The 24,874-nt window shown below is 42.5% G+C and overlaps 1 protein-coding gene across 4 annotated transcripts in view; it reads right to left on the bottom strand.

The window, feature by feature from the left end:
- The window catches only part of MAP2 (microtubule associated protein 2), a 1,143,712-nt gene that overhangs the window by 47,623 nt on the left and 1,071,215 nt on the right, over positions 1-24,874 (bottom strand). For all 4 annotated transcript variants that reach the window (XM_078680559.1, XM_078680562.1, XM_078680563.1 and 1 more), the window contains one exon: positions 12,146-12,258. In XM_078680559.1, the coding sequence (XP_078536685.1) occupies positions 12,146-12,258 (113 nt within the window). The remainder of the gene's footprint in view (positions 1-12,145; positions 12,259-24,874) is intronic.

Genomic DNA, 24,874 nt, shown 5'->3' with positions numbered 1-24,874 from the left:
TGGTCAATAGTGCCCGAGGTACCAGGGCCCCAAAAGCGCCAGAAGGTGAACCATGTCTGCATTAATCATTGGACCTGGGGAAAGAAAAAAAAAAAAAAACCCCAGGCTCAACGTGACCACTCCAGCTGGTTCCAAAAGGCTCTCTTTCCCTGATTCCCTCCCCTTGCCAGATCGAGTTTTGAGATCTGGAGGATTGAAGGACGCCATTCATAGAAAGTGGGCGGCAAAGCGTCTTTCCAATGTCTGCAAATTTCCCTGCGCGCCGCCAGAATGGAATAGAACACCAGGTTGGAGGCAGCACTGCGGGACTTCCCACTCAGACCAAAGATGACTAGGCCTAAATCTATGGAGATGTGAAAATCCAGTATCGAAGACAGTTTGCTACTTATGGAATCCCAGAAGGAGGTAATTTGCGGACATTCAAAGAACATGTGAATGTCAGACGCCGCCCCCAGTCCACATCTTGGGCAAGAGACCGGGCCTGTCCGGGAACATTTTGACAGCCTCTGCGGGGAATAGTAAGCCCTATGCATTGTAAATAAATGGTTCCTTTGGAGCCAGGCTGGTTTGACCAAGTCCCACAGCACCCTACATGAAGTTGTCCAGAGTTCTTCCACGTCTTTTCCTGGCATCGACTCAGCCCACAATAGCGTTGGGAGACAAAATTTGCCATCTGCTTTCTCTAAGATCGTGTTGTACCAAAGCGAGATCTCCTTCTTTACAGGGGGTTTATCCATCAGACACGCTTCGAATTCGCTTCCTCCCCCTATAGGTAAGTTGCTGTTCCACGAAGCCTGTGTACGAGATGCCTGAGCCCAACTTGAGATTTGTAAATATTTGAATCTTGAGAGTCTAGGCCCAACTTTGTTTACCAAGTAATTCCATGGAAGTAGAGACCCATCCATAAACAAGTCGCCCCAGGATACAATTCCAGCCTCTTTAAGTGGTAGTGCTAATGCATCTTCCGCCCAGGCCGGGGGGGCAGGTAGATTCCATATAGGAGCTCTACTTGAGTAATAGCCTAGTATGATCAAATGCCTCACTTTATACCACATATTGGCCATCCCCTGTAGTACCTTCAGCTTTATTTTATTTTTAAATTTAGGGTCTCCGAATTTAAACAAGAAACTGCCCTGTCCAACTCCCTCACAGTTCAGCAAGGTGGAAAACATAAGGCCCACGCCTGTCTCAGTTGGTATTTTCAAAAGCATTCGTGCATGTGATAACTGAAATGTCCATGCGTAAGCCTGGAGATCTGGGCCCGCCAACCCGCCCTTCTCCCTGCGCCGCCTTATCTTCTTCCAAGCAATTCTTGGATTTTTATTATTCCAAATAAATGAAGAAATCTCGCTCTGTAGCTTTGAAATTAATTTGGGATCAAAAAACAGCAGAATTGAATTAAATAAAAAAGAAACTTTTGGCAGAATAGACATTTTTACAAGATTTACCTTCCCCAAAATGGTAAGAGGAAGGTGTGCCCAAGCTCTCATCAGTTTTCGACACTGCGCTGCTACTTTAGCAAAGTTTGAGGAGGCCATCAAATTTATGTCTTTGACTATATTAATCCCCAGATACCGCAAGTTAGCTCTTGATGTTTCTTTATGGGTATTTGAGTTGACATTCCATGACATTGACTCAGTTTTGGAGGCATTCACCTCATATCCTGAAACCTTTCCAAATTCCAGGGCTAAGTCTATGACCTCTGGGAACGCAGTATTAATGTCTGGTGAAAAGATCATAATGTCGTCTGCGTAGAGTGCCACTTTTTTGACCCAATCGCAATAAACAAAAGGTTTAATTAGTGTGTTTTCTCTTAATTTTTGCGCGAATGGCTCTATATATAAGTCGAATAACAAGGGAGACAGGGGACAACCCTGTCTCGTACCCCTCGTTACCCTGAATGGCTCGGATAGGCCCCCATTGATCAGGATTGAGGCTGAAGGGCTTCTGTATAGCAGATTTATTGCTCTACGGAATTTGTCCCCCACGTTGAATTTTAGCAAGGCCTCCAACAGGTACAACCAATTTACCCTGTCGAAGGCCTTGGTGGCATCCAACGTAAGAACCGAGAGGGGCAAAACTTCCTTCGTAGCTACATCTATGGCGCCTACGAGATCGTAAGTGAGCTCATGTAACTGCCTCCCCTTTACAAAACCTTTTTGATTGAGATGCAATATATCCGGGGCTACCTGACCGAGCCTTTTGGCCAATATAGTCACAAGAATCTTATAATCGGCGTTTAAAATTGATATTGGCCGATACAAGCCACAGTCGGATGGGGGCTTTCCTGGCTTCAAGATAAGTGTTATGGAGGCGTTATCCCAAGAGGCGGGAGGGGCCTCTCCTTCCCTCAATATCTGATTAAACAATGCCGCCAGGATGGGAGACACCTCTAATATCAAGTTTTTATAAATTTTAGACGGTAAGCCGTCAGTTCCTGCAGCCTTACCTCCCTTAGCTCCCCTTATGGCCTGCTCTACCTCAGTCTTGGTTATTTCCTTGTCTAGGAAGTTACTCTGTGGAACCGACAGAGATGGTAGAGAGATATCCTATAGCCAGCTCGTAATGTTTTCAGATTTAACACTAAGGTCTTCCTGATATATTGCCTGGAAGAAATCCTTAAAGGTTTCCCTGATGTCTGCGTCTTTTGTAAAGGTGCCTCTGTCTGTTGTAACAGAGTCAATATGATTTCGCACCCGATCGGATTTTACTTTCCATGCCAGCAGCCTTCCACCCCCCTCCCCGTATTGAAAATGAGATAGTTTGCTCGCCTCCCATCTCTGCAAAATATGCTTATCTAAAACAGATGACAATTTGTTTTTCAATTCTAGCAGTTTTGCGAGTTTCAGGGATAAAGCATGACTATCGTCAACCCTACAGTTATCAATGTCTATCTGGGCAGCCGTCATACTCGCTTCAATAGAGGACACCTCTTCCATATACTGCCTTCTTCTGTATACAGTCCTGTTCTTTATCATTCCTCTTAATGTACACTTGAAGGCATCCCAGACAACGCCAAGTAGAGCTGAACCAGTATTGGTTATGAAGAACTCCCGTGCTTCTGATTGTATAAACTCTATATCCTCCAAGGAGGTAAAGAGAGATCTATCAAAAGACCACGTCCGAGTGGGAGGCTTATCCCCCCATTCGAGTTCCAGCTTCATGGCAGAATGGTCAGAGAGGTGCGAAGGGATGTAGCCTACACTCTTAACAGAGTCAACCAAGGCACGGCTAATTAGGATAAAATCTATCCTCGACCGATGTCGATATTTAAGATTTCTGAACAAAAATCCTTGCCTCTGTCCTTCTCTAACCCTCCAGATATCAACATAGCCATATTGGTTCATACACCCGAGTAAACAGTTTCTAGATTTTGAAAGAGCCTGCTGTCTACTTGTTGGTGACTTATCCAATGAAGGATTCAACACGATATTAAAGTCACCAGTAATTATAACTGGCTCTGGGAATTGTAAGAGGTGTAAAAATAAAGATTCTAGTGCCGTAGGGTCATCACGATTAGGCCCATAATAGCCGACTAATGTTAAAGCTGTACCACCTATCTCGACCGCTACAATGGCCCATCTCCCTCCAGTGTCCGCCTTTTGCTGTATGATTTTCATATTCATAGGTTTTTTAAACAGAATAGACACGCCCCTTATGTTCAGCAATTGAGAGGTAGAGACTGATATATCTAACCACCTATTCTTCTTGACTAGCTCAAGCATTTCACTCTCAATTAGATGTGTCTCCTGGAGTACAATGATTCCCGCATCAACATCCCGTAAGTACTGCAGAATCTTATTTGCTCGAGGTTTGGTGCGGAGACCATTGACATTCCAGGAGAAAATCCTAAGCTTACCCATAGCTCTGGGAGTAGATGTTAGTAGAAAATGCTGCCAGATTATACGATTCCCTGTTTATCTGCCAAATAGTAATAAAATCCCTAATATACTTTGATTGGAGCTCGATCGAGGATAAGTATTTTTTTCCCTTTTTATTCCGCCCCTTCACCCCCCAGTGACCCCCCAAGCCTCCCCCCCTCCCACGAGAAACCCTTGTACTCACTATCCGGAAGTTTCCGGAAGTAAGTGCCTCTGCTCTTCCCGAACCCCCCCATAAGTGCCTCTAACATGTATTTTATTGTGTTTTGGTTCGCCCCCCTTTTTTTTTTCCCCTTTTTCCCCCCCCCTTTTTTATGCACGTGATTTGTTATTTCATCCTAGAAAAGTTGGTTTAATTCCTTACCATACCTTAGCTAGAGGTTAACCATTTTTTTTTAATATATTAACTCTTCCATAGCCTCCTAGGCCTAAGCCTGTTGTAATAGAAAGATGCTAGGGGGAGGACTTATTAATCTTATAAGAATGGATCACCCTGTTACCCTAGTCAGCTGGCCCTTTCTCCTTCCTACTACCTAAAGACAATAGCAGCTCATCTGCAGCCTGAACCGATCGTATATTATGCATTTTGTTGTCATGCATTATTTTAAGGGATGCAGGGAAACCCATCTGCACCGTGGCACCCAACCTTCGAAAAGCATCCATTCTCCTGCCCAGCTCCCACTGTTTATCAAGAGTGAATCTAGACAGGTCCGAGCGTACCTGAAAGTTGAATCCCTTGCCTGCTAGGGATTTTTGTTTTAAGGCAAGGTTCAGGATTTGTTCTTTCAGAGTGTAGGTATGAAAATTCGCAAGAATTTTCCTCGGCTTAGTTCTCTGCGGATTGCGCCTAAATGGATCCCTGTGGATGCGCTGTATATCCATTGCGAGATCCTCGTTGGAATGTTGCAGGTTGAGAGACTCTTTTAGTAGCGAGATTATAAAGCCCTTGATGTCTGTTCCTTCACTGCCTTCCGGGACATTTAGGATGCGGATATTGCATCGTCTGGCATTGTTCTCCACAGCCTCCATTCTCTCTGATAAGGCCAAATCTTCTCTTTTTAGCTTCAGTATATCTTCCTGAACGCTTTCTGCACGCATAGAGATTTGCCCCACCGTCTCTTCTAAGACTTGAGTTCTTACTGAGAGGCCTACGATCTTTTCGTCCAGGGATTCACAAAAACTTCTTATTTCTCTTTGATTAGAGGCAGACTCCTCGAAACCTCGCTTAATCTCGGCTGATAGTGCCGCAAACATCTGCTGCAATGAAGCAACATAAATGGGAGTAGAGCTAGGATCCAGGGCTCCGCTTTCCTCAGAGCTAAGAAAAACACCGCCTTTGGTGGAGCTAGAGGCCAAAAGTGACCCAGGAGATACTAGCGCGTTGGCTTCTACACTATTCTCCGTATTCCCCAGGTCAGTTGTTGTCAGATGGTCTTTGCCCCTGTTTACATCTTGGGAGGGTGAGAGAGACAGGGCAACGGCCTGAGCTGACATAGCCCCTGGTGCATCAACTTCATAAACTGATCCTAGGGCTTCCTCTTGACTGAAAAATAGATCTGGAACAGATGGAACTGATAGACCTTCCCCTGCCCCAACACTGAGGTGCAGTAGAGTATCAGAGTCGGCATCCAGAGACTGCCCCGCAGATCCGCTAGGGAGGTCTGGATCCAGGTCTTGCTCCAGCGATGCCATTTCGCTGTTCACAGTAAATGGCTCAATAGAATTACTGTCCGTAAACAGACGGTCTTGACCTATTTCTAGCACCTGCGGAAGCGCCTTAAAGTAAGAACGCAGCGAGGGAGTAATCTTTGATGTTGGAGCTGGGGGAGGTTTGGCCGCCTTACCGCACTTTCTTCCCCTCTTAGCCTTCACCTCTACCGAGAGATACGAGGATGTTTTTTCTAAGTTTGAGTCAGAGGGTAATCGAGTGAAGACTTGGGAGGGCACCCCAGATCCGGAGCCCACTAAAGCTACTGAGGCTTCTGACGCTTTACTTGGAGACTTCTCAGCTGAAGGCAACTCCCCACCTTTACCTTTACCCCTCCTTTTACCGGGACACTTCGCCTTTCCCAGGCCTTTAGCTGAACCCTTATTCTGGCTTTGGCTTTCTTTTGAAGTCTCAGCTGCTTTCATATGTGAAGGGGAAAATTCAAAGGCTTTCGACTCATTCCCACCGTTCTTCCCCTTTACCTTAGTTGTGCTATCAGGCACGTCCTCTTCAAGCCGTCCACTTACAGGCAGTCTGGCGTCTGTTCCCATTTTTGGGAGGCTTGATACAACGCTAACGCTAGTGCTAGCGCTGGAAGCTAGCGCACTCTCACTTCTTTGGCTCGTATGGAAGTCCCTACGGAGACTCCGTATGTGTCTGGTCCTCCGGAGCTCCAGGACGGCCTGATTCCAGCGCAGCAGCAGCTCTGGCGCCTGCTGCTCTCTTGCTGGGCGTTTCCTGCTGTCAGCCTCGGAGCTCTCCGCCTCCACGCCAGGATCCACACACATCGAGGCGGAGCCGGAGCCGTGAGATGAGAGAACCGTGGCACTCATGGCAGGGTCAGAGCGGAGCCCTACGGCAGTCAGCCTGCTGCCGCCATGTTTCTCTCCCTATTGATCCTCATTATAGCCTGTCCAAATTATGCATATTAATCTCTAGAAACATCCATAGCTGTTACTCACTAGTCCTTGTTCATTCCTCCCTAGGTCCACTGTTTCTCATTAAGACCTAGGCCATTAATGCATGTTGATGCCAGTTTCTGCCTTCAGCTATTGAAGTTCTTTATACGTTGTCTAATTGATGTTCACTATAGCTTAGACCACAGAGGCTCATCAATTCATGTGGCCATTGATGTTTATTAAAGTGTGAGGCTGTTGATGCTTATTAATGTCTGAGGCTATTGAGGCTAATTGCTGTCCGGGGCCATGGATGGATATTATTACAGGCTCACATTGAAGTTTATTTCTGCCTGAGGTCAGTACAGTTGCATGTTGCTGTATGGAGCTATTAATGCTCATTACAGCCTGGGGATGTTAATACTCATTATGGCATGCTCCAATTGATGCTTGTCAATTCCTAGGCCCGCTGATGGTCTTTACTACGTAGGGCCATTGATAATCATACTGCCTGTGTCCAGTCATGCTCAGTAATACTTTGAGACTCTGAAGCACTTTAATCTGTGGGGCCACTGATAAACATTACTGTCTGAGACCAGTAATATTTATTTTTGCATGGGGCAAGGATTGCTGAGTGATACTGTCTGGGGCAACGGATGCTCCTTTTTCCTCAAGCCCTTTAAGAATTGTTAATGATTGACATCATTGGTGTTTATAGATGGTTGCAGCTGGTGAGACATATAACTGCCTAAGTGCACTGATGGCTATTACTGCTTTGTGGCTTTGACTCCTGCTATTGCCTTTGGCTGCTGACACTTACTATTGACTGTGACCATTGATGCTAACTGCTGCCTGGGTCATTGATGCTCATGTATGGGTTCATGTAGGGTGCTCACTGCCTGGGAAATTAATGTGTTTATTGCTGTTGAGCCATTGATGTTTATTACTTATTGTGACCATCGAGGATCATTGCCACCTTGGGCGACTGATCTTGAATATTGCCTGGGGCCACTGATGAGTCCTGAAATGGGGGAACAATAAGAACATTCTGCACAGCTCTTGGCCACTGCCTGCATCGTTTGCCTACACACACAACCACACACCCACAACCACACAACCACACAACCACACACAACCACACAAACACACACACAACTGCACTCACAACCACACACACACACACACACAACCACACACAAAACCACAAGCACACTAAAACCACATACAACCACACACACAACCACAACACACACAACCACAACACACACAACCACACACACAACCATACACACGGCCACATGCACACAACCACACACACCACACACAACCAACCACACACAACCACACACACAAACACACACAACCACATACACACAACTACACACACAAGCACACAACCACACACACATAAACACACAACCATACACACACACAAACACACACACAACCACACACACAACCACAACCACACCCACAACGACACGCACAACCACTTGCACAACCACACAACCACACACACAACCACACACAGCCACACCCACAACCACACACATACAACCCCAACCACACACATAACCACCCACACACACAACCACACACACACAGCCATACACAACCACACACACAACCACAACCACAACCACACAACCACACACACAACCACACACACACAACCACAGCCACACACAACCACACACACAACCACACACACACACGATCACACCACAACCATACACACACACCACACTCACACACACAACCACACACACACAACCACACACACTCAACCTCACAGACTCAACCACACACACCCACACACACACACACACAACCACACACACAACCACACACACAAGCACAACCACACACAACCACACAAACAAACACACACACAACCTCACACACAACCACAAGCACACACACACAACCACACACCCACAACCAAAGAACCACACACAACCACACACACATCCACACACGCAACCATACACACACAACCACACACACAACCTCACGCACAACCACAAACACAATCACACACACACACAACCACACACACACAACCACACATACAACCACACACACAACCACACACACAACCACTACCACACATACAACATCACACATAACCACACCGTCAGTGCACACTTTCACCAGACACAGACACCATCAGTCGTAAGTGCACGCTTTCACCAGGCACAAACACCACCAGCCATCAGTGCACATTTTTTCCAGGCACACACACATCACCAGCCATCAGTGCACACTTTCACCAGGCCCACACACACCACTAGCCATCAGTGCATGCTTTCACCAGGCACACACCACCAGCCGACAGAGCACGCTTTCACCAGGCACACACCACCAGCCGGCAGTGCACACTTCCACCAGGCACACACACCACCAGCCATCAGTGCACAATTTCTACAGGCACACACACCACCAGCCATCAGTGCACACATCAATTGTTAACGCATCTACAATTAACTATTGTAGCAATCGCAGAATGGCGCACTTTACTTTTAAACATATTTGTCTAAAGCGCAGCATGCCACCATTGATACTAAAATAAATATACCTTTTTTTGGCCTACAATTTATAGACTTTTGTTGCAATTGGTGTTGCAATATTTAGCAATGCCAATAGCTCAAACTTAATTAATGCGAGACCTATTGCATTGCAAATGCTTGTTTGTTTGTGTTGTACAAACTATCCTATAAACAATTATCCGTAACTAAGCCTTAAACAAAGTTCTTTTCAGATACTATATAAATTCACATACATAACCTGTCCTAAAAAGCCATATGTAGATGTCAAGGAGAGTTGCAATCTTTGGTTGTCTGAGATTCTCATGTATTGCTTCTGCCAAAGAAGACACATTATGGTTTGTGTGAGGAGGTGAACAGTTAGTGAGGGACGCGAGTAATGGTCAAAATAACGTTATTCTACAAATGTGGCAAGTCGGTCTTTTAGTACAATTGATTATATAACTTTACTTCTAGCTATATGCAAGGACGTATTGTAAATTATCGTGTCAGCGAGAGTGTGTTTAGTAATCACATTCACAACTTACATCACATATCACACCAAAGATATTTCTTCTCTTGCCAAAGTTACTGACAACTTGAAAAATAGCCCACTAGGAAAAGCTTCAGGGCCCCAGTAGGTTCTAATGGATCTTTTCAAGTGCAACACCAAATTATGGGCCCTATGATTGTTAATATTTTATACTATGCCAGTGTCAAAGCTATTTCTTGCTCCTGGTTATAGTAAATTATCATTGCTCCTTATACAAAAGAAGACCTTGCTGACTCCAATAGTTATCTACGTATTCCACTGTTAAAGTTGTGAGTAGAATTTTGATGGTTAAAAAAGATACTTGGGTCATTTAAAATGTGATTCTGTCAGAAAGTCAATATGGTTTTAAATTTAAATAGTTTTTCACTCTTGTTTTGTTGTCCTGCAAATACCCACTCACTCTCAAGGGCTCTTTGCATCTTTTCACCTGGCTTTTATGGACCATTGATCATCCCTTTGGGGTTAAAGACAAACACTGCATTTTTGTGTCATCTTCACCTCAATTTTAGAGCTACGGTGAGATTTGCTCCGGGTGGCAAATGTTTGAAACCCTTGAATTGACAAGAGATGTTCCTCAAGGCTGCATGTTGGCCCCTATTTTGTTTTATCTTAATTTTAAGACAGGGGATTCTAAGGCTGGGTTTATTATTTTCCTTTGCTTTTATACCTGGATGTTGCTTTTATGATGCTTCTCTCTGCAATAGACTAAATAACTTGTTAGAAAGCTATGAGGCATTTATGGATATCAGGATCTTGATGCTTATTTTTTAAAGACATTTGTTATATTCAGAAGAAGGGGCCAGATGTAGGTAGCCCAATACCGGTCGCTAACGGCCAAAATTACTGAATTTCGGCCGTTACCGACCGGTATTGGGCATTTGAGATGTAGGAGGCATGTTTAAGGAATCAGTAATTTACTGAACGGTAATTTAAGGAATCTGTAAATTACCGAATTCTTAAATACCTATTCGGTAAATTACCGAATCCTTAATGTAGGGAGCACTCAAGTGAGTGCATTTTTCATTTAAGGATTCAGTATTTACCACCAACTACAAGTTGGTGGTAAATATCGAAAAACTTTAAAAAAGCAAATTTGTGCTTTTCCAAAAGTGCCATTTGGCAGACATACATGCCCTTAGGGCATGTATGTGTGCCACATGTGCACCCATGCACTATTCAGGGGTGCAACAGGGTGTCAATGTGACACCCTGCCACCCTTGTAAGTCTTCCCCCTATTACCGATTCAGTATTTACCGAATCGGTAATTCTCATTCATTCCTATGGGTCTCCAGGCCCATAGGAATTAATGGGAATTACTGAATCGGTAAATACCGAATCGGTAATTACCAAATGTTACCGATGCAGTAAAATTCACCAATTTTTTTCCAATATAGCATTTACCGATTCTAAAATAAGGAATCGGTAAAATTCGGTATTTTAGAATCGGTAAATGTAGATTACCTACATATGGCCCTAGAACTTTTACAATTAATGATCAGGTCATAAGAAATGTATGGGTTTTTTCGTGTTCCAACATAAGGGCCACTCTTATACAAGTTAAAAGTCTTCAGCTCATACAGTCTGTGCGTTTTCTACTCAGAAACAGGCAACAAGTGCTTGAAATTTTAGAAGATAATATATGAGACAATGTGTATTATTTGCCTCATATAGATTGGCTTTCTGGGGTATATCTGATGGCCCAAGTCCACAAATTGAGAACAATAGATGTTGCATGTGTTTGGTGGGTCTCTCTCTACGTAGCCCCTATTTCATTTGTCATACGGAATTGGGACTCAAGTACTTGTAGGACGTTACTAAACCTGTGCCTATAATTTTATAGATTTTAGTTTTCACTACCCCAGTAGCTAGTCTGTCCAAGGAGATCACCCATGACTTTAAAAGTAAAGTTCTCAGATGAAATTAAATGGTTATGTTTTATCAAGGATGTTTGTTAGGATCTAGAACGCTTCGATCTGTAAGTCAACCACCGGAACATCATTGCATCTGATTGATCACAGCAAAAAAGCAATTCTAGATAGAAGATCTTGTAAGGGAAGGCTACTGAACTTGTTAACTCTACAGTAAGGTCCTTTGTTTGTAATCTTTTGTCAGAGTGGGCATTGAACACAGCTTTTATGATTCCCAGAGTGGTGGCTAATTGTTCAAACTTTGCCTGTGTGATCATTTATCCACTTAAATTAGGACGCATTATATGTTTTTCTGGGATTGTTACAGACTGGCTCGAATTTGATACCTTGTCCCCCAACTGCGTTAAAAAAGATTTGCCAACTGTAGAATTGCTTTTCCATACTTACAGGTGTTGCCCTCTGCTCTGTCTTGCAGTTGGTCAATTTGTAAAGCGTGTGATTGATATTAAGGTGCCCCATCAATTACTAGATTGTTTGTAAGTGTTATGTGAATTTTATATGTGAATGTGCTTATATTTGCACTTTTAAACTGTAATTATGATGCATGTTATTATGTGATTAATTGGTTTTGTTCCTCGTAGTTTATGTTTATAGTTTGATTGAACCAAATAAAACTATCATTGATTTATTGATAATGCCATGGTAGCAACTTACCTTTATATTTCCTCCTCCTGGTGTGTGGTGGGCATTATCAAGCGAGCCAATCTTTGCTTGTGCTTTTTCTTTAAAATCCAGCTTTACGCTCTCAATTTTCACACGTCCGCCTCCTGCTCAGGACAAGATAGAGAAGCAAGATGAGAAATGTTCAGTAGGAGAACAATAAAGCCCTTTTATAATTAGGAATTCTATAAAACGGCGAGCAGGTTAAATTGACGTGAGCTGAGAGTCTTTTTCAGTGTTTGAACTGTGTTACTTTGATAAAATTTGATACCTCATATGTCACACAAACGTATGCCATTTAAATCAGTCCTCTGTTGCTGATTCTTTGTATGTTCACTTGTAAGACAGATTTGGTAATCATATGCATGCATCCTAAAAGACACAATGCACTCCAGAGAGTTGAATTAACCTTGGTGTTTCGGGAAAATATGTGCGCATGGATCTCCACCAGTGCCTTTTCTATTTCTTCTTTCAATTCTTTTTTACTGATAATTGTATTTGGAATGCAAAGTATGCAAAGATCTTGCTATTGCAAGATGCTTTTAAATGCTATCTTTGATATTTTTATTTTTGGCTATGTTCATTGTTTTTTTTGTTTTAGGTTTTTTGGGTTTTGTCTAGATATATACTTTATTGACTGACTGGTAAGGTAAATGCACTAAAGGACGTAAATACCATGTAGATCACGTTGACTCGGCGGGCTGTAGAATGCTTTCTTGAACACTCAGACACCCTAATATTTTTAGTACCAATGAAAATGCCCACCCAGTACACAATTAAGATAGAAAGCCACCAATCCTAATGTGTCGTCCACCACACAGCATCTTACACCTAACTCATGCAAGTCTAATCACATATAACTAAGGGGCACATTTATAAGGGGATTGCGCCACCAGAACATCACTTTTACTGATGTTCCGGCGGCACAGTGCCCTGCTTCATATTTACAAAACGGTGTTAAGCCACTATTTGTGGCTTAACATTGCTTTGTAAATATGGTACCTTTGTGTGAAAGGGGCGTTCAATGGGTGTTGCTGTGGGCGTTCCAACATAACACCCATGGCATTTTAACACTGCCCCAGATTTACAAGGATTGATAAATCTGAGGCAGTGCCAAAAACTAACGCCATTGAAAAGCAGGCATTAGATTGGCGCAACGGGGAGAAATTAATTTATTTCTCCTAATTTTTGCTTTTTCCATGTATGCTGCAAAATGCCATTAATGATTATTTATGTGCAGAAAAGCATCCTTTCCTGCACATAAACAACCATTAAATATTAAATAGTAATGATTCGCTACTTGTACTGTGTGCAGAATGCAGCACACATAGAAGTAGCAAATCGCCATTATTTATTGTTAATGTGCAAGAAGGTAGACCTTCCTGCACATACCCACTCGTTCCTGCAACGCACAAACGCTTGCACTATGGAGCAAGGGTGTCTGTGTTGTCTCTAGGCAGCTATTTATAGTGCCAGCGCTAGGGGAAACACAGGTTGTATGCCATATCCTTGTAAATACGGCGCATCGCTGCGTTTTGGAAATGGCGCAGCGCTGCAAAATTTGGCGCAGCGCCACACTGCGCGATTTCCTTGTAAATATGCCCCCAACTGGCATAGAACAAGGTAAAAAGTTTCAATCAGGCTGGAGTGAGTTTCTTTTTTTTTGCACTAGACTAGCTATCCTGTACCAGTTAGGTTACATATATATGTACTGCAAACTTGGAGCATAACTGACGAGGCGATTACCTGTGTCTACAACTACAGACTTCTTGCTTTGTTGTTCCCAAACATCTTTTACAACTGTCAAACATCCTCTACGCTGATGACTAATTACTGCTCAGTAACACATGAATAGGCCTTCAAAGGCTACTCAATTGTCTTGGCATATACGAAGATAAGATTTACCTGAAAGTACATCGCAAAAAGAAAATGTGATTGCTTTTAATCGGCCTATCAAAAAAAAATTGCAAATGGCATCTTAGTGGAAATACAATAGATTAGGTTAGATTTAGGGGTTAAAATAGATGAATGTTGCACATTTGCACCCCAGAAAAAGGCAATCAGCAATCAGGGGGAAAGCCCAGGCAACTAATTATGCATTTTCATCGTTGGTAAGATCCATCCAAGGCCATGATTTGAAACCTTTGGGAGCAGTAATGAAGGCCAAACTGATACCAACTCTTACATAAGGATCAGAGATAATGTTAGGTAATGAGGCCAGCCTACTTGACAAACTAGCGATAAGATCGTATAAACAAACCTTCTGCTAACCAGATCTGCCTGGCCTGCGCCAGTTTGGTTGGAATTTTCAATAACGAAACAGTCACTTGCCATGCCTGCGGCATTTGTAAAGCTCTGCCACAAACTGCGTGCAGCCGCTGACGATACGCTGGCCAATCGAGTTTGGAGTGAAATCCATTTTCAACAGGGTAATGGAGCCTATAAGAAATATTTGGAGAATAGCATTGGTAGGCTAGAACTGGGTGATCTATGGAACGCCAAAATATCTGGGCAAATCTTTAAGAAAATGGTACATAAGTCAACTAAACTGCAAAGTTGTATTGCAGACAAAGTTGTTCAAGCGTCTTCATAGATGGCTGGTTTTGAAATCATATTCAATCTTAAGAGAATTGCCACTTCTTGAAGCACCTTACCATTGGAAGGTAAAACAGACATCTGTTACTCAGACTTGGTGAGATACCCACACTAGACTTCCTTCCAAAATGGAAGAAAGGCGGCTTAGGTGAAGACAAGAGTTGCCGCCTATGTCATCAGGGGGTTGAAACTTTAAGCACGTCATATTATCTGTCCAGCATTGGTAAATCAGAAAAGAAGTTTGTTAAGAAGAGAGTTTATTAGCTTGGGAAATAGGTCGTGTAGGACTGCACTGATGGAGTCACTGGACCCAAGAAATACAATGCTGAACGTCAGATTAGTGCAGTTCCTGGCCATTTTTAAAAACCTGACAGGAAAATATGTTTGGACATGGCAGTTAGGGGGTGGGTAAAGAGACCTGATAAGCTCCCACTGGGTACAATGACATGTTGGAACGGGCTGCTAGGGAAATTGACACAAGTTGCTCCCTAACCTGCCTAGTTATGTAAACATTTGCAGGATTCAGATAACTGATATGTAGGGATGGGAAGCTAGGGAAATTGACATAAGCCGCTCCTTAACCTGTCAAGCTATGTAAACATTTGCTCCCCACACAGTTATTCTTTGTTCGTCTTCCCGATCTGCACACTGGCAGTTTAACCACATCATAATCTTGCACCTTGGCACTTCATCTGCAAATTTACAATTGGTTGCATTTCAAATTGTAAACTTGCTCTTTAATTAGGAAATTAAAAAGTTGGTCTATGATCGATAATCACTTTTAGATGTGTAGGTAGGTGTTGTGGTTTGTACCACTTTTCCGAGCCATTCTAACCTTTGCATACTGGTATTTTTATTTGTGGTTATAATTATGAAGGGCAGTGAATAATGAAATTGTCCTCCAATTAAGAAATTAAATGGTTTGCTGCTAATGGATAATAAGTTCTCAGACCATTTAGGTAAATGTTTTATAATGTACATCTTTTGTAATGTTATGTTTGGATGAACCTTGCATGGTTCTGCAATGTGATGATTTTTGAAAAAGGGCTATCTTTTCTAGTTCACCTGACAGTTAAAATGTACTGTTCTGTGCTTTTCATGGCTTTAGTCAGTTCTCCCCTTTCTTTTTTGAAGCGCGTCTGTATAAACTCAGTGCCCACTGCAGTTTTTCGCTATTTTATTGGACTTATTATGTCGTTTTACCAGTGATTATATTACGAATGTTCCTATATAAGTAATGGGATTGTCTGCTTGTTTCTGTAGGCTAGTGAACACCCTACTTGAAAAAGTTCTGGGTATACCATGTGTTTACTTTTCGTTATTTCTTGTCTTTCACTTTCCAAGAGCAGTCTTGCTTTTCTCCTAGTCCCAGCTACCTCTGCCATTTGTTTAATTCAGGAAGATGGCTGTACTCCAGTTTCTTCTCAACCCACCCCACCTCACCCACTCCCCCGCATTTTAGCCTCCTGAGCTCACAGTGGCAGTGACAGCCATTGCAGGAGCACCTCGAGTTGGTGGACCTACATAGTAGGTAGGCCTACTGCCTAGCTCACTGGGAGAAACCTAATATTTCCACTAGATGGGCCGAACAGGCCACTACTGCAACAATGTACAGCTCCAAAAGCAGAGACGTCCCTGTTCAGCAAAGGTTTCCGATTTAACATATTCCATTCTGCCCGCTAGCTCTAGGCTTCCTCTCCTCCTTACTAGGAACTATTATCATGCTCAAGCATCTCGGGGGATAACTGTACACGCTTATTTTACCTTGTACTCCCGACCCGAGGTGACGTGATTGCTATAGACTCAGGTTGCTTTGGAGGCTCTTGACTTCTTTTGGGACTTGCTAACTAAATAATTACTGCTTCCAGTTTTCTCTTCTTCCAAGAAACTCTTCCTGGAGGTTTGTGGTCAGAGCTACCATGAGCGTATACCTGTTTGCATTCAGCATTTCAGAAACAGAACAGGCATGCACCTCTCTCAGGGAGCTTACTTTTTAGACCTCCCAAATCATCCTGAGAGGTAGCATGCGACGAAATAGTTTTCTGAAACATATTTTGCTAACTTTACTTTTCAAAAACTTATTTTACAATACCCTTTCTTTTTTGAAACGCTTCGTATAAACTCAGTGCCCACTGCAGTTTTTCACAATTTTATTGGACTTATTATGCCGTTTTCCCACAACATCTGGGCCAAATTTAACAGTATATCAGATGGCGCAAATACAAAACTTTGCTTAATAATGTATATTGGAGAAGATAGTCTCAAAAGTAAAATGTATTATCTATCTATGATAATTTAAAAAATATTTCTTCACAATTTTAAAAGCGTATAGGAAATACAAAATCAATGAAAAATGCAAAATAATTAGTAAAACGATAAATTGTTTCAAAAAGGGTATTTTGAAGTTATATGTATTTGAAAGTATGTGTGTTTGGCTTGGTAGATGTGTACTGAAGGACACGAAGTCCCCCCATCCCTCCATAGGGGTAATGGATAGAAAAGTGAGTGGGGGTCAAGTGGACGTTTTCCCGTTGGCATGGTTGTTGGATATGTATCCCTGCGTAAACCAAACCAGAAAATCAGACTTTAAAATATGGACATATACTCAATGTGACATGGAGCAGCAGTGTGTATATGTGTGCATATTCATATACACACGTGTGTGTGTGTGTGTGTACATATGTGTGTAATATTTGTTGTCCTTTCTAGGGTCTTATGAACCTGTGCAAGCATGAGTGGAAGGGGAGGAGGTCGAAGATATGACATGACTGATTGTATAATAGTCATTCTTCCATAAATATAAGCAGAGGATATCAAGCTGCAGTCACAGTATGTGGTTAGCTGGACCTGCAGGGAGGACTATGTTATAGTCATGCGGTAGTCAGCAGTGAATATCAGATCTTATCAGTCGCTCTCTGCCAGTCCAGACGATGAGGTACGTTGGGTGCCTAGGTTCCGTGGAATGAAGTATTATTTGCAGCCTATTATGAATTACAATTGGGTGCAGTACTGCTAAGTGTTCGTATCAGCCTGCATTGGATCACAATTGGCTGCAGCATCGGTAAGTGCCAGTGTATTAGTCATGGGTGATAAGGGTAGATCTTGAGGGTTCAATCCTGCCACTGGGGGCTGTAGATACATTTCTGTTGCATGAAACTGTGTGAAGGCTGAGGGTTCTAGATTAAGCTTCTCTCCAGTTAAGATATTGCCTAGTTAGTTATTTTTCTTCGACCTCATATCTGGGCTCAGTTAGTGCTGATGGATGGGTTGTAATTGCATGTTCCCCTAGGGGCAGGCAGCTGACATCTCTATTTTAAACAAATGTATTTTAGCTGGTAAGGATATCTAGCGTTTGGTCGGTCAAACCATGATGATAACTCCTCCTGGGATTTTTTTTACTGTGGGGTGTATGGTGGTCTGAGGTTCACAGGTTAAAAGGTTACAATAACCAGGTTTTTACTTCTTGTCTGAAATGTAGATGTTACTGAATGCAACACATTTTTGTTGGTAAAGAGTTCCAGAGTTTGGCCACCTGAACCGAGAAAGAAGGTCCTCGAATGGATTTATACTGTGGCGAAGGCTTGAACATGAGATCCTGATTTATTTCTATTGTTTGAATCTAACTTGCATGTACAATCATCCTTTTCCTTGGGACTATCTATGGGCGAGGCAGAGTGCCTTAAACATCAATATGCTGGCTCCTGGTTACCCATAAAGTGCCTTAATATTGGAAACACGTTTTCTGAGGTGGAGTTAGAGCATATGTTTTGCTTCAGCATTCTGTTTTTGTTGTAGTTTGTGTATGATGAAACAGGGCATACTGAGGTATAGGCTTTTGAGGCATAGTTGAGCTTGGAGCTCACTAGAGTGAGTATGGCTTGTAGTTTTAGTTGGTAGCTGATATATGGGAAGTTGTATTGTTCAGTTTTCATGTTGTAGAGCGTACACTTAGTGACCTAACTGGCATGGAGGGATATATCCCAGTCCAAAATCACCACTAGGTTTCTCACCTCTCGACATATTTGGTGGGACATCACGTTTCTTCAGTTATTTTATTTATTTTATTTTAAATTCTTCTATAGCGCCGGAATCAATCCCATGAGGGTATCTCCGTGCTTTGCCAGCTGAGGAATTTTTCCCAGAATGAGCAGCCTGGAGAGTTATGTGGATAGAAATGCCTCTTGGTAAAGAAGGGTTTTCAGTGTCTTTCTAAAAGACAAGTGATTTGTGTTAGTTCTTAGGTCAATGGGAAGACTGTTCCAGAGGGCGGGGCCAACAGAGGAGAAAGCACGGTCTCCTTGTCTAATTTTCTTTGTGGTAGGAGGTTTTAATAGGGCTTGATTGCATGAGCGGAGGGACCTGCTGGGCTGGTACAGTTCCAGGGACTGGGATAGGTATTTAGGGCTTGCTCCATACAGGCATTTATGCACCGTGCAACAGATCTTAAAATTGATGCGCTGCCGTATGGGAAGCCAGTGCAGTTCTTTCAGACTAAATCTGAACATACAAACACAAGGAGATGTATTATTGGCTTAATTCAGCTCAAGAAAACAGGAAACCCAACACAACAATGTATACGACAATTTCTACTGCAATTTATTTACAAATTCATAAAATTTCAGCAAAGAAAGAAAGGAAAGAAAACAAAGTTGGTGCTCAAGTGAAGGAAAAAGATTTCAAGGTAATTTAGTGCAACAGAGAAATTATATGTACATTGCACATGTAAAGCCTACCCATTTACAATCTATATACAATAATATACAAGGGGACAGGAAGGGGCAGGTGTAGGCTTAAAGGAGTAACTGGGGGGATCGTCGACGTTTCGACCCTGGCGCAATAAGGGAAGGTCACGACCTCTGCTGCGGGTCTTCTTCAGGACGGTTGTAGGGAAGGGGGGGGACAGGGAAGCACCTGTAACGGTAAGTGTAAATATTTTAACCATTTATAATAGGTGTTCTAATCAGAAGGGATTAAATAAAAGGAAGTGTTGGGTACATTACCAATTAGCGTGGCAGAGCCCGCCCCTGGGGTCGCCCCAGGGGACGTGGCAGAACCAATTGGAATCAGGGCAGAGGGCAAACGAATTGGAATCAGGGACGGACGCGCTCTGGAAAACAGGTCCAATTCCGACAGGAATCACATGGCGAAATTCAAACTCGCAAACAACATTACAGGTGGTAAAGTCCAATGCCCAACCTAGCCCTATAATCAATCTTTCCAGTCATGTATTGACCATTGACGAACAAAAAATCCTGGAGAAGGGTTTATCTTTTGTCCCAACCAGTTTGCCAAATAGTTTCAATCTAAAATTGGAGCTACACCAGTTCTTCCGGAAAGTTCGTTTGAAACAATTTTTCAACAAAATACCACAACAACCGGTATTTAGTAACACAGGTCTGAGACCACCGTCTACCTTTACACCACCCGCCCATATGATGCCACACAATGTACTAACATACGAACAAATGGTGATGGGTGATATAAATAAACTATTGAGGGACAAGAAATATGTGAAATATAATGTTTCTAAACAGGAAAGGACTGCGCTCCAAGAATTGAAACTAAATCAAGACATAGTGATCAAGCCCGCCGATAAAGGCGGGGCAATTGTCATTCAAAATAGGGATGATTATATAAAAGAAATCTGTAATCAACTATCGGTGACTGAAAACTATACGAAACTATCAACCAATCCCACCAAGGACATTGCCACAGCCATTAAGAAAGTTACAGACAATGCTCTCGGTGAGGGATTTATTTCTAAACAGGAACATGAATACCTGAATAATACACATCCCCGTGTACCCACGATCTACACCTTGCCCAAGGTACACAAGAGGCTCCATAATCCACCTGGGAGACCTATTGTGTCGGGGTGTGGCTCAATTCTTGAGCCACTGTGTAAATTCATAGATATCTTCATCAAACCCATTGCAGAGAACACAGCCTGTTATCTTAGGGATACTATGCAGGTGATTAAGTTGGTAGATGAGAAAGCATTTAATCCCAGTGAAGAACTATTGGTAACTATGGATATCACCTCCCTATATACCAACATCCCACAACATGCAGCACTGGAGGTGATAAGAACGGTATTGGATGACAGGGCTAGGCCACACCGAGTCCCTACCAAATTCATAGTAGACCTATTAGAGATCGCTATGAAGCGTAATTTCTTTTTCTTTGATGGAGATTACTTCATGCAGATAAATGGCGTAGCCATGGGTGCTAGCTTTGCCCCAAACTTGGCAGTGATCTTCATGGACCATTATGAACACAATTGGGTCCTCTGTGACAATAACCCACATAGAGGTAATATCAGTCTATGGCGTCGTTACATAGACGATGTCCTGCTTATGTGGAAGGGCACGAAGAACGACCTTCTTATTTTTCAAAACTGGTTGAACGGGAGAGATGCTAACATCCAGTTCACTATGGAGTGTAGCAACCAAGCAATTAACTTTTTGGACATTACCATTAAGGAGGAACAGGGTGTGTTATATACCACCCTGTTTCGAAAACCTACAGAGAGAAATACTCTGCTGAGATATTCCAGTCATCATCCCCGCAATCTCAGGGACAATCTCCCTTATGGACAGTTCCTGAGATTGCGGAGAAACTGCAGTTGCAAAGTGGACTATTTTACGGAGTCTACCACCTTGATGACTCGTTTGGTGGAGAGGGGCTACCCGAGGAGCCTGGTGAAAAAGGCTCGCAAAAGAGCATGGTTCTGTCACAGAGAGGTATTGTTAGAACCAAAAATAAGGAAGGAGAGTAAAGAGGATAGAATGATATGTGTTACTACATTTAACACCAAAAGCACGGAGATCAAAAGAATTATTAACAACCATTGGCACCTAGTAGCAGAGGAGACAGGTCTGCCAGACCCCCCTATGCATGCCTTCCGTAAAGGAAAGAGCGTCAGAGACTCTATTGTGCATTCCATGTTGCAGAAGAAACATGTAGAGAGTCAGACCACATTATGGAATTTTCCTACTGTGGTGGGTCTTTTTAAATGTGGGTCCTGCAAAGCCTGTGACATGGCCTTGGAAGTCAAAGAATGCACGCATAATGATTACACTCACACCCTGCAAAATCACACCAATTGTAACACCATGGGGGTAATATATGCCATCTTTTGCCCCTGTGGTTTTATGTACATAGGGCAAACTATTCAGAAGGTGAAAACCCGCATCTTGCAGCATTGCAGCAGGATCCGGTGTAAAGTACAGGGAGCACCCTTGGTTGATCATTTTGTCAGATTCAATCACACACCCGAAAGTCTTAGATGGTGTGTTATTGAGAAGGTGAATCCTAATCCAAGGGGAGGTAACCTGGCACAATCAATCAGTATCCGTGAATGCAGGTGGATGCATTTTTTTGATACTGTGAATAGGGGCCTGAACGAACAGGAGGAAGTAATGAGACAAATGGCATTATTATCAACAGCCTGACTCTTGTTCAGTCTGGTGACTCCTTCCTATCTGTGATATGGGTCCTCGTCCTGCCTTTTTGCAAACTGGAATTGTAATTCATTGGTAAATGGTGTTAACATCAGCTATAACACTATATTCCCATGTAAATGTATTTGATATTTATTGTTTTTTGTGACTGTTTATATTGTGTGTTTTATGTACAGTATTGTTTTTCGAATTGTTTTTGCCTTTAGAAAATTATAAAATGTGTATAGATATAATTTTTGTCACAATGTTGTATTAATTATTAATTTATATTTGTGAAAAATGTCGAATTATTGTGGTCTTGAGGGTCGGCGTTTGGAAATTGTGGCTAATTCCACGATCAACATGGCAGCCCCAGCGTGTTTCCGCCCCCATTGTAATAATGCCATTGGTTCACTCGCATTTAGGAACAGAGTGTTTTCCTGGTTTCCATTAAGTCTGTTTCCGCCCCCATTGTAACAACGTCATTGCCTCACTCGCATTCAGGTACAGAGTCCTCTTCTGATTTCCATTAAACTTGAGTCCCTTCTTTTTGTTTACTTGCCTACTTAACCGTCATTGGTGGTCATTGACCACGTGGTTCCAGCCGATCGCGGAAGCTGCCGGAATACTTTATGAACTACCTGGCTAACTGCAGTCCGATCGCTCTGAGATCCTGCACGTTAAGGGACAACGCTGTCAATTAAAGGTAATTGACAATAGCGGCATGTAGTAGTGTTAAGGGACAACGCTGTCACTTAAATGTAATTGACAATAGCGGCATGTATTTTGGTATTGCGATAACGCTCTGATCCAATGTGATTTGGAATAGCGGCACGCATAGCGTTTCACTGGTACCCCCCCCATTTTAAAGTTTTTCATTAAACTCGTACATGGACGATAGTAGTGGGTTGGCTAGTTCATGTTGGACATGCCGAAGTTTAGCATTCTGAGTGAGACGGGTGAAATAATACCATGCAATGGCGTCCAGCAGTAATGGTGGACTTTGACCTGTGTAACTGTTTATAAATAATGGTGGACTCTGATCTGTGTATTTGGTATAATACAGGTCCATCTATATGTTACACGTAATTCTGATCAACTTGCTTAGTGATTGTATGGGCATGTTTTGAACACTTTAGTGAAAATTACAACATGGGCTTGATACCCTGTTTTTTCTATACAGATTCGCTTGAAATTAAATTATTTCCCTTGACCATCAGTACCATGTTCATCGTGGACTGGACTAGGGTGAGTGTTTTTCTCATGTCTGGGACTCATTTTGCTGGGCGAGTAACTATATCAAGGAACTGATTGGTTTCCTTTTTCCCTAATGTAGCACGATTGATTACAACTGCCCATTGTGTACCAACTAGTTTTGGATTGAATCTCCACCTTGAGCAGATAATTCTCATCTTGAGGTGAGTCAAAAATTGTGGAACACCTCTTTCTTGACAAAACTTGAGAGGACTGTGCCTTTGGAGATGGGCTAACAGTTTTCCGGTCTGTCTTTACCTTCGATAGGTGCATCGCCCAACTGATCTGGAATTGCGACACCTTCTAATTTTAATTGGTAATGTACCCAACACTTCCTTTTATTTAATCCCTTCTGATTAGAACACCTATTATAAATGGTTAAAATATTTACACTTACCGTTACAGGTGCTTCCCTGTCCCCCCCCTTCCCTACAACCGTCCTGAAGAAGACCCGCAGCAGAGGTCGTGACCTTCCCTTATTGCGCCAGGGTCGAAACGTCGACGATCCCCCCAGTTACTCCTTTAAGCCTACACCTGCCCCTTCCTGTCCCCTTGTATATTATTGTATATAGATTGTAAATGGGTAGGCTTTACATGTGCAATGTACATATAATTTGTCTGTTGCACTAAATTACCTTGAAATCTTTTTCCTTCACTTGAGCACCAACTTTGTTTTCTTTCCTTTCTTTCTTTGCTGAAATTTTATGAATTTGTAAATAAATTGCAGTAGAAATTGTCGTATACATTGTTGTGTTGGGTTTCCTGTTTTCTTGAGCTGAATTAAGCCAATAATACATCTCCTTGTGTTTGTATGTTCAGATTTAGTCTGATTTTGTTTTTTGATTGTGAAGAAATAATATTCATATCATTAATTGTGCTTAAATTGTGTATCTAGGACCACTTTTTTCATATATATTTATACAGTTACCCAGGTCCTATTGATCTTTTGGGTCTACCCCATTGTTATCAATGAGTGCAGTTCTTTCAGCAAGGGCTTAGAAGGAGTCCTGGCGGGTACACCCATGACCAGTCTTGCAGCCGTGTTCTGGACTACCTGCAAGCGGCCTACAGCATCAGCATTAGCTAATGTTAGCAGGCCGTTACAGTAGTCCAGACGACTAGTTACCAAGGCCTGTACAAGTGTCTTTCTACATGTGGCCGGGAGAAAAGGAAAGACACGCCTGAGCAGACCAATGGTGTGAAAGCACAGACCCGCAATATAGTTTGTGTGATCTTTTAGGGTAAGTTTTTGATCCAGCTTCACTCCGAGATTTTTAACGTGAGGTTTGGGTACAGGTACTGGGAGTAGGTTGAAGTTTGTGCCACAGATCGTGCTCCCTCTGTTAGATGTGTTGAGCTTTAAGTGGGTGCTCTTCATACAACTGTGTATGACATGGAGGCAGTTGTCAAGTTTATATGTGTAGAAGTCTTC

This window comes from Lissotriton helveticus, chromosome 3_1 (genome assembly GCF_964261635.1).
Source record: "Lissotriton helveticus chromosome 3_1, aLisHel1.1, whole genome shotgun sequence".
Lineage (NCBI taxonomy): Eukaryota > Metazoa > Chordata > Amphibia > Caudata > Salamandridae > Lissotriton > Lissotriton helveticus.
This window is presented reverse-complemented; position numbering and strand designations above follow the sequence as displayed.